The sequence below is a fragment of the Syngnathoides biaculeatus genome, chromosome 12 (assembly GCF_019802595.1).
Source record: "Syngnathoides biaculeatus isolate LvHL_M chromosome 12, ASM1980259v1, whole genome shotgun sequence".
Taxonomy (NCBI): Eukaryota; Metazoa; Chordata; class Actinopteri; order Syngnathiformes; family Syngnathidae; genus Syngnathoides; species Syngnathoides biaculeatus.
This window is the reverse complement of record NC_084651.1, coordinates 3,089,238-3,100,182: the sequence shown is the minus strand read 5'-3', so window position 1 is coordinate 3,100,182 and position 10,945 is coordinate 3,089,238. Positions and strand designations below refer to the sequence as shown.

Here is a 10,945-nt window from a genome sequence, read left to right as displayed (position 1 = left end):
GTTGTGTTTTGTGTGTCTGTGCGTGACCCCTTGCGGACGCAAACACGTCTTTATTACATTTCGTCGGAACACGGCCCCGGGCTTTAAGTGTTCCGATCGATAAAACGACAAACAGACAAACAAACGTTCCACGTAAACGAGTCATCAATTTGATTACCGGCAGAAAGTTTGTTCAACAACACGGAAACGTTCGAGGCAGAAAGTCTTGAAAAAAGGGACGAAGGGCAAACGAGGGGGAAGCCACGTCAAAGGACGGCTCGACGTGACAGTCGGCGTCTTTGTCGACTGTAATCCGAAGAGGTTGAACGCTCCGCTCACTTGATTCGGGTTTTCAAAAAGCCGACTGCTTGGAGTCTCCGGCTCGTGTCGTGAACGCGTCGCCGTTGGCAAGAAATGAAATCAAAGTACGAGTCTCGCGGTTTTGTCTTTGGAAATACTGCGGAAGTTGGCCCAAATGACGAGTATTGAGCTGCGTTTTTTTTTGTTTTTTTTTTTTTTTCAAAATTGTTGGGACAAATTCTAGAAAGAAGGCAAACGGGGAGTTTTGCCATCTGCTTGCACTCTTCCGGGAAGACTTGAGAGTGCGGCGGCCGGAAGAAAAACTCAGCCCCCCCGAAGCCCATTTGAAATAAAATTTGATTGACAAGTCTCGCCATTTCCGCAGAGCTCCCAAAGGGCGAACTTCTCCTACTGGAATATTTTGAGAATTCAGCCCCCCCCCCCCCCCCCCACCAAAACCAGTAGGCCTCAGGCACAAAGAATTCTCTGGGTCTCCGTGTCGAGAAGCTGCGCCCGAAAAGACGCAGGACAAATCTGTCAATCGGACTTTGCGGCAGCGACTGCAGCGTGCGCGCTGCTCCTGTTAGCCGCCTCGACGTGATCACCGCGACGTGTTCTTCTTCTTCTTTTTTTTTTGTTCCCCATTTCATCTCCTCATCACTCAATCCCATCTCGGTGATGAGTTGAGACGTCGTCTTGTGTTTCCTCTTGTTCAGGAAGTACTGTCCGTGCCCCCCCCCCCGCCACCGTTTGGCACAGTGCATTTTGTCTCTTTGTCTGCGTGTATGTACCGTAATTTCCGGCCTATAAGCCGCGACTTTTTTCACACGCTTTCAACTCTGAAGGTTATGCGATGATGTGGCTGATTTGTGCATTTTCTCTAACGGCTGCAAGGGTGCACTCGAGTGGAAAAAGAGTGAGACCGGTGGAATATATGTGCAGAGGAAGTGAATTTTACCGGTATGTTTTTTTTTTTTTTTTTTTACCGGCCCTGTTAGCGCTGTGCTAATGTGAGTGCTGCGCTACCGTGTTGCTGCTTTATTACTGCCATGTCTCAGTGATTTTTACCGGTATGTTTTTTTTTTTTTTTTACCGGCCCTGTTAGCGCTGTGCTAATGTGAGTGCTGCGCTACCGTGTTGCTGCTTTATTACTGCCATGTCTCAGTGATTTTTACCGGTATGTTTTTTTTTTTTTTTTTACCGGCCCTGTTAGGACCGCGCTAGCATGTTGCTGCTGTGGTATTGCCGTGTCTCAGTGATTTATTTTTTTTTTTTTTTAACCAGCCCTGTTACTGCTGTCCTACCGTGTTGCTACCGTGTAGCTGCCGCACCTGTTTTTTCTTTTACTGGTAAGTTTTTTTTTTTAACCGACCCCATTAGCGCTGCGCTTGCGTGTTGCTGATGTGTTACTGCCATGTCGAAGTGATTTTGACTGGTATGTTTACAAAAGAAATGGCTTCATCTAGAAACAATGCGACAGAAAAGCAATGATGCTGGAAGATAAAATACAGATGACTACTTTCCTATTAGCCATTTCATTATGTTTTTGACACTCACGTTGTAATTTTTTCATCGTAAATGACTCAATCTTAAGATGCGCAGTTACTGCGGCTAATATTAAGCAGCTCTTAACTTCAAAAGCAAATCTAGATCATTTCTTTGCCCCATTTTGAAATGTTTACCGCCCCGTTTTCTCCACCGTCTACCCCACAAAGAGCCTCACGGATTGGTGAATTTGTGAACGGTGAACTACGACTAGGCAGGGGTCGACCGTGTATCCATGAAGCGCGTAGTGGGACGCCAAAAAATAGTCGATAACTGCTCGCTTCACGTGCCGTTAGCCGCCGATGCTAAAGGACGAATCAGCACACAAAAGTGGAAATCGGGTCTGTTTTGAACCCTTAACATCACTCCATTAAGTGCCAGGTATTCCCCACGTGTGCTCGTCCTCATCCATCTTCACCCTGACAGCTCATTTGGACCACACGCCCCCTCGTTCATTCACACCGACAGCACGACTTATCTCCGAGGGTTTGGGGGGGGGGCAAGATAGCTAAGAGGGTGTACCCGCTCAACTGTGACGGCGAAGAGGTCGGCGCCCCAAACCCATTAGGATCACCTTTAGTGGAGCCCGTCACGTTTTCTTGAATTAAATATATCAAGCTAGCTAGCTAGCTATATGACGGCTTGGCAACAACCAGCAAGAGGGCGCAGTCGATTCAGATCTAAATCATTAGCCGACTACCGTAATTTCCGCCTTACAGAGCGCACCTGATTATAAGCCTCTCCCATTTGTCAAGGAAATACCATTTGTTACATACAGCACATAAGCCGCACCTGTGTAAAAGCTGCAAGTGTCCACATTGAAAAACGAGATATTTACAAAGAAAGACGGTACACAGAAAGAGTTTTCAAAATTTTAATACCTTAGCTTAGCTTAACATAGCAACAACATGGTAACATGAACAGGGCTGGTTTGAAAAAAAAAAAAAAAAAAACATACTGGTAAAATAAAAACAACCGCAGCAGCTACACAGTAGCAACACGGTAGCACAGTGCTAACAGAGCTGGTTAAAGAAAAAAAACATACCTGAATCACTGAGATGCGGCAGAAACACACTAGCGTGGCGTTACCGCTAGTACAGCACTAACAGGACCAGTTAAAAAAAAACATACTGGTAAAAATCACTGAGACACGACAGTAACACAGCAGCAACACGCTAGTGCAGTACTAACAGGGCCGCTTAAAAAAAAAAAAAAACGGTAAAAATCACGAGACACGGCAGTAAGACAGCAGCAACACGCTAGTGTAGCGCTAACATGGCCACTTAAAAAAAATACTGGTGAAAATCACTGAGACACAGCAGTAACACAGAAGCAAAACGCTAGCACAGCGCTAACAGTGCCTGTTTAAAAACAAAAACAAAAACATACCGGTAAAAGTCACTTCCTCTGCACTTATATTCCACCGGTCTCACTCTTACCTTTTCCGTGCAAGTGCCCCTTTGCGGCCGTTAGAAAAAATGCACAAATTAGCCACATCACCGAATTAGCCGCAGGGTTGAAAGGGTGTGAAAAAAGTCGCGGCTTATAGGCCGGAAATGACCTTAAATGGGTTGCGGTAGAAATTTGCTTTTTAAGTTCAAACTCAACTGCGGAAACAGGGACCAGTTTTATACAAAAGCAACACATTTGACACCTGGACGCAAGTGAACTCTTGACATTCCGTGTGCATTTATTTACACGTTGCAAAAAAGAAAGATTTCGTTTTGCGATGAGGGAAGCGAAGCCCACGCGCAAACGGAAAATGCGAAGCAGCTTTTAAAAAAAAAAAAAAAAAAAAAAACGCCGCCAAAGCGTCCGGCAGCGGAAAAAAAAAAAAAAAAACCTCAGCGTACTTTGCCGCTCGAGCGAGAGAGTTTACAAAGTGTGTGGGAGGAAGAGGAGAGCAGCTGCATGAGCCAAAAAGAATAAAAAAAATAAAATCACTGCCGCACTCCTACATGACGACGACAAATTTGTGTGTCTGTGTTGCGTTTCCCGTCATTTCGCTACTGCATATTTTTGGGTTTTTTTTTTTTTGTCTATTGTCCTTTCTTGCATTTGATTGCATGTTTTCCTTGACAATAGATCCGTTCAAAGACAGACGCTGTCCTCTTTTTCATCCCTTTATTCAAAAACAGGACATCATTTCCAAAAATGCACACACCAGCCGTAAATTATGATTACGCGTCTGCGCGCGAGGGGATCACATGACCTCATTTGCAACATTTTTCTTTTCACGTCATTGAGAGACGTCGTCGCTGCGTCTTGCTCGGAAATGACGGAGCCGCAGGTGTGAAACACAAGGCCCCGGGGCCAGATTTGGCCTGCCACATCATATTTTTGTCCACCCTCCACCCAAAAAAAAAAAAAAAAAAGCATGGATTTCTTATTGCCAGAAATCCATCCAAAAAATCAAATGAAACAAAAAAAAAAGACATTTGCTTTCATTCGTTGAAGTATTGCACAACATTGATCCTATGAAATCCAAGCAGAACATTTCAGCTATAATTTTAAAATTTAAGTTTACCACCAAAACAGATTTAATTTTCACTGATGGTGAAGTGGTACACACGCCTGCCTTTGATGCGGGAAGCGTGAGATCGATTCCCGCTCAGTGATTGTGTCAATATCTGCCCTGCGACCGGTTCAGGGTGTATTCCGCCTTTGGCCAGAAGCTAGCAGGGATAGGCTCCGGCTTTCCCGCAACCCTTGTGAGGATAAGCGGCTGGGATAATGACTTAACATGACAGTTTTCATCAACTGAAACTAACCCGAAGGGAATTATGAGCAGTTCGAATTCGCTGTCAGTGTTTGGTGAAAGTCCTTCGGGCTTCTGATCAGAAGCAAGAAAAAAAAAAAAAAAAATCAGGAAAAGCATACTACAACATCCGAATTTTATTTGTCTCACATTTTTAAAAAAGTTGATATGTGCTCGGTGCATTTTAACACAGCCGTACCCCCAGTTATACGAGGGTGTGCAGACTTGCGCATGCATATTATTTGATATTTTTTTTGCTGCCCTTCCAGAAAATATTTTAAAAATTCAAATTCTGTTGTTCACGTACGGTGGGAAAAGTTTTGAAATGATTTATCATGGTTATTATTATTATTATTTTTTTAAATCACAAAAATTTGGCACTCAAGCAGGGGTGTGTAGACTTTCTACATCTTCATATTCCTTCCAAATAAAAGTCACGTGACGCCGCCGTGGTGACATCACGTGACGAATGTGACATTGATGCCCATACGCGTCACCCCCGATCGAGACACGCTTACCTGCACGACACGGACGCCACGTGACGCTCGCGGCCCACCTCCTCAAAATAACCTCGCCGTCAAGCCGGCTCCTCTCCTTCCTTCCTCGCCTCCTCGCGTCCTTGCTCCCTCCTCACGTCCTCGGTCGGGCTGGTCCTCGCGCTCCTCCTCCTCCTTTTTCTCCTCGTTGTTCTCGGCGCGTCCTTCCCTGCAGGATATTCCGCTTCGGCATCATCAGCATCCCGGCAGCGTCCTCCTCTTCATCCTCATCCGCCTCTTCCTCATCCTGCCATGGTCCACTGACGCCCCCTAGTGGACGCACTTCGTTTGAAAAAATTAGAAGACGTTTTTTTTTTTTCTCATTGGAAGAGAATTAAAACGAAGCAACTCGACTGATTCCAGTGTTAATAAATGAAAGATTGAGGTTAAAAAAAATATAATAATGTTAATGCTAAGGCTAAATTATTGGCGGCAGCACGGTGGGCTCAGCTGGTAAAGCGTTGGCCTCACATTTCTGAGGACCCGGGTTCAATCCCGGCCCCGCCTGTGTGGAGTTTTCATGTTCTCCCTGTCCCTGCGTGGATTTTCTCCGGGCACTTCGGTTTCCTCCCACATCCCATAAACATGCAACATTAATTGGATACTCTTAATTGCCCCTCGGTGTGATTGCAACTGTGAGTGCAACTTTTTGTCTCGATGTGCCATGCATTGGCTGGCGACCAGTTCAGGGTTTTACCCCGCCTCCAGCCGGGATAGGCTCCAGCACTCCCCGCGACCCTCATGAGGATAAGCGGCAAAGTAAATGGACAGATGGATGGATAAACTATCGGGTGACAGTTATGTGTACAGTACACAAAATTGATTCCAGGACAAAATGACCACAGCGCGGTGACAAACATTTATTCATTTGTCAGCATTATGCATATCATGCAGTTAATTGTATTTTATTTTTTTTCATGTTGCCTTTGTCACTCTTTTTTTTTTAAACCATTCGCAGCATGGCCTCAAGTACACTTTGTATTCATGGGGCCATAATTTATTTTAATTTCTGGCCTCATTCACTAAAGATGGCACAAGTACTCACATTCTGTGTGAAAGTAGAAGTACAAATATTTGTAAAAAAAATAAAATACAAAAAAAAGTCTGGTAGGGTAGATGTACTGATTCAATTCTTATAGTATAAGAACAAAAAAAATGTTTTGTATTAAAAGTACAGCACAAAAAGTATGTGAATGTTTTTTGTTTGTTTTTGGGTTTTTTTTTTGATAATGGAAAAAAAATATTTTTATTCATTCTTTTTTTTTTTTTCTACGTGATGTGTTTTTGTAACACCGAGGGATGGATTTTCAAATGTCCCGGTTAGTATAAGACCCTCTTTTCATGCGTGTGTGTTTCCAGCCAAGGTGCGAGGCGACCCAGAGGCCCGCTGGAATGTCAGAAGGTACTGCAAAGATGTTTCTTTTCATCCAAATCTGAAAGTCCTTCACGTTTTTCTGCGTTTTCCACCCTGCACAACGCCCGAAACCATCTTGACGCGCTCTCGCAATACTTTTGCATGAAGATTCCCCCCAAAAAATGGACGAATAAGGGTCACCGAATTTTCTGGTTGGAGTTTTATTGTTGAACCGATTTGGACTCCACAGGCGGAGATGACGAGAAACGTCTGGCGCGTTTTTCTACTTCTGTGGTTGTGGGTCCACGGCTGCCAAAGCGAAGCCCCGAGGCCCGGCCCGGGAAAGGCGCCGCACCTGATCTTCATCATGACGGACGACCAAGGTTACGGCGACGTGGGCTACCACGGCTCGGACGTCCGCACGCCCGTCCTGGACGGGCTGGCGGCGGAGGGGGTGAAGCTGGAAAATTATTACGTTCAGCCCATCTGCTCGCCCTCTCGGAGTCAACTCATGACGGGACGGTGAGGAACTCTTCGCGTTACAAGTACAAAAAAGCTTCCCACGAGTGACCCGACAGTCGAGTTTTTCACCGGCTGTCAGGCGGTCAATTTTGTGCAAAGAATAATTTAAGTCTTCTGCTTGCTTCAAACTGCTTCTTGTCCCTCACGTTTGAGGTTTACTGGAAAATGCAACACACAACAAAGAGAATTACACGTTATTTATTTATGTCTTTCACCAAAGCACATAAATTTGCATTGGCAAAGTCGGCTAACATCATAAAACTCACAATGTAAAAACATCACAGACATGGTAACAAACTAGCGATTGTTGTAACCTTTTTGATATTTGGAGGAAAAAACGTAATATTTGGAGATTTATAAACCTAATTATAAATATTTGTACATATTTATTTATGTATATGTCTGCAGTATATATGTACAGTTATATATTACATTACATACTGTGTGTAATTACATAACTATACATATTTTACATATATTTAATTATATAAATGTCACCATAAGTTTTTGTACTCTTACAAAATAAATAATTTAGAGTAAAAATTAAAGTATGAAAATGTAATTATTTTGCACAATTTAGTTTAGTTTCTGTTTTTCCATTTATTTTTAGATTTTTATTTTTTCCTTATATTCCTAAATGTTCATTTTATCATAAATTTTAAGTTTCATAACAAAATCATTTTTATCACTTTTAGTGCTAAATTTTTAGTTTTTTCTTTACATTATACAGAATTTTTAATGTATTTTTTTGTTTCTTCGTTCTATTTGCAAAAGAGTTTTATTTTACAAATGCATCTCAGGTATTTTATATTAAATTTTGCTGTGTATACATTGTTCTTTTAGACAGATAATGAAAATACATTTTTATTTTTGTTTAAAACATTTCATTGTATTTTTATCTATCACTGATCGGCTGGCGACCAGTCCGGGGTGTAGTCCGCCTCCCCCCCCCCTAATTTGACTGGATTGTCTATTGCGCAAGAGAACTCACTGCTCACTGTTGATACCCCTCCCCGCTCCCGAAATTTGTTGGTGAAAATCATAAATGTCCCATAAACCTCATGTGAAATAAATCAGAATTATAATTTCCTTTGTTTGTTTTTTTTTTTTTTTGGTCAGGTACCAAATCCACACGGGACTGCAGCATTCAATCATCCGTCCGCGTCAACCCCTCTGCCTCCCCCCGGAGTTCCCCACCCTGCCCGAGCGGCTGTCGGCGGCGGGTTACGCCACGCACATGGTGGGCAAGTGGCACCTGGGCTTCTGCCGACCCGGCTGCTTGCCCACCGGCCGGGGCTTCGGCAGCTTCCTGGGCACGCTCACGGGCAGCGGGGACCACTTCTCCTATCGGAGCTGCGATAACGCCGAGGCCTGCGGCTTCGACCTGCACGACGGCGACAGGCCGGCGTGGGAGATGACGGGAAATTACTCCACTCTGCTCTACATTGACAGGTGAGGGGCACGTTGACGTTACCCCGTTAGCGAGTGGACCGTATCGATAGGCCGGGGATGAAAAATGTGTTTCTCGACGCTCCCGATTGAAATTTGATGTAAAACATTAACTGAAGAGTAATTTACATTGTAATATACAGTATTCGCTTGAACACACGGATTCATATCGGAAAAAGTGAAATTGCTTGTAGCAGTAGTGAAAAATGTGGTGTCGGTGTATCAGTTGGTGAGAAAAATTGAGCTTCTTTTTCCTTTGCATTTTTAAAAATTGAAAAAGATGTAATACGCATTCCGGGCCAGTAGAGGGCGAGACCGATAAAGAAACGTCACCACATTGAGCCCAGGCAAATTTGCACACCCTCTGACGGCGTTGATGCCAAAGGTTGAATCGCACTTGTCCATCCACCCATCCGATTCATTTTCTGAGCCGCTTATCCTCATGAGGGTCGCGGGAGTTCTGGATTTTACCCCAGCGGTCATCAGGAACACACGCACGTATTAAAAGAACACTCGAAAATGCACCCAGTTTCACCGTTTTGCAGCTTTTATGTCCAACTAAACATCTCCAATTTCACACTGAGAAGGTGAACGTGTCAACAAATGGCGACAAGATAATTATTATTTCAGAATATGCTTTGTGGGACATTTTCCCTGTGTAAAATATGTTCCCTGGCTCAATTAAACACGTGTGTAAACAGCCCCGAGGAAGACTTTTTTTCTTTTTTTTTAAGATGTTTTTTTGAAAACCTCATGTTCCAACATGTCTCCGCCCCCACCCCCCTTTCTTCCCAAACAGAGTGAAGCAGATCTTGAAAAACCACGACCCCGCCACGCCTCTCTTCCTCTACCTTTCCCTCCAGGCCGCCCACACACCCCTGCAGGCACCCGAGCGCTTCCTGGATTTGTACCCGTCGCAGAGCAATCGCATTCGGCGCAACTACGCGGCCATGCTCAGCTGTTTGGACCACGGCGTGGGTCAAGTGGTCCACCAGCTAAAAGCCAGCGGTCTTTACGAAAACTCAGTCGTGATCTACTCGTCGGATAACGGAGGGCAACCGCTGTCCGGCGGAAGCAACTGGCCGCTCCGGGGCGGCAAGGGGACGTACTGGGAGGGAGGCGTTCGCGCCGTGGGCTTCGTCCACAGTCCCCTCCTGAAGACCAAGGGCGCGGTCAGCAAGGCGCTCATCCACGTCTCCGATTGGTACCCGACGTTGCTGTCGCTAGCCGGCGCCCCGCAGTCCTGGCGGGACCTGGACGGTCACAACGTTTGGGGCGCTATCAGCGAGGGGCTCCCCTCCCCTCGCACGGAAATCCTGTTCAACATCGACCCGGTCTCCAGGAAACCCGGGGAGCCCTACGACAAGGCCTTGGTGCTCAACGGCTTCGGGATCTGGGACACGGCGGTCAGGGCGGGCATCCGGGCCGGGGACTGGAAGCTGCTGACGGGAAACGTGGGCGACGGAGACTGGACGCCGCCGCGGGCCTTCGCCGAGGGTCCGGAGCGCCGGCAGGGACTGGAGAAGGCCCGGAACGAGGTCGGCAAGTCGGTGTGGCTGTTCAACGTCTCCTCCGACCCGTACGAGAGGTGCGACATGGCCCGAGCCCGTCCGGAGATCGTCAAGCATCTCCTGACCAGGCTGGCGGAGTACAACCGGACCGCGGTGGTGCCGAGAAACCCGCCCGACGACCCCGTGGCTGACCCCCAGCTGCATGGCGGGGTGTGGGGGCCCTGGCTGGGACTGGACGCCGAAGAGGGGCAAGGCGGAGAGGGGGCCGGCAGGAAGGACCAGTGGACCAAAGTCAAGCAATGTAAATTGTGCAAATTAAGAGCGCTCTTTAAAAAAGTGAGGTCACGTCTGCAGAAGAACGCCGTCTTCTTCTGAGGACCAAAGACGTTTTTTTTGGGCTTGGAGGGCGAAGACTGTCGCTCGAGTCACTGGATTAGCAGGACTTGATTTGGCACAAACTAGACCACCGCATGAAATGAAATCATTTCTCAGGGGAAGGGCTCACAACCCGTTTCTGGAGTCAAAAATTTTGGTCATCGGTAGGTAGGTAGGTAAGCACTCTGCAAGATTTGAGTAAAAATGTCTTGGTTGGTTGTTAGGTGGGTAGGTAGGTAGGTAGTCTGGAAGATTTGAGTAAAAATGTCTTTGTTGGTTGGTTGTAGGTACAGTAGGTAACTAGGTAGGTAATCTGCAAAATTTGGGTAAAAATCTCTTGGTAGGTAGGTAGGTAGGCAGGTAGTCTGCAAAATTTGGGTAAAAATGTCTTGGTTGGTTGTAGGTAGGTAGGTAGGTCGGTTGGCAGGTAGGTAGGCAGGTAGTCTGCAAGATTTGGGTAAAAATGTCTTGGTTGGTTGTTAGGTGGGTAGGTAGGTTAGTAGTCTGGAAGATTTGAGTAAAAATGTCTTTGTTGGTTGGTTGTCGGTACAGTAGGTAGCTAGGTAGGTAATCTGCAAAATTTGGGTAAAAATGTCTTGGTTGGTTGTAGGTAGGT

The 10,945-nt window shown here is 45.8% G+C and overlaps 1 protein-coding gene across 1 annotated transcript in view; it reads left to right on the top strand.

Annotated features, from left to right (window-relative positions):
• The window catches only part of si:dkey-174i8.1 (arylsulfatase I), a 49,954-nt gene extending 39,608 nt beyond the window's left edge, over positions 1–10,346 (top strand). Inside the window, exons 2-5 of the mRNA XM_061836811.1 lie at positions 6,478–6,520; positions 6,723–6,994; positions 8,114–8,446; positions 9,243–10,346. Of these exons, the coding sequence (XP_061692795.1) occupies positions 6,729–6,994; positions 8,114–8,446; positions 9,243–10,329 (1,686 nt within the window). The 5' untranslated portion in view covers positions 6,478–6,520; positions 6,723–6,728 and the 3' untranslated portion in view covers positions 10,330–10,346. The remainder of the gene's footprint in view (positions 1–6,477; positions 6,521–6,722; positions 6,995–8,113; positions 8,447–9,242) is intronic.
• Positions 10,347–10,945: the final 599 nt, after the last annotated feature.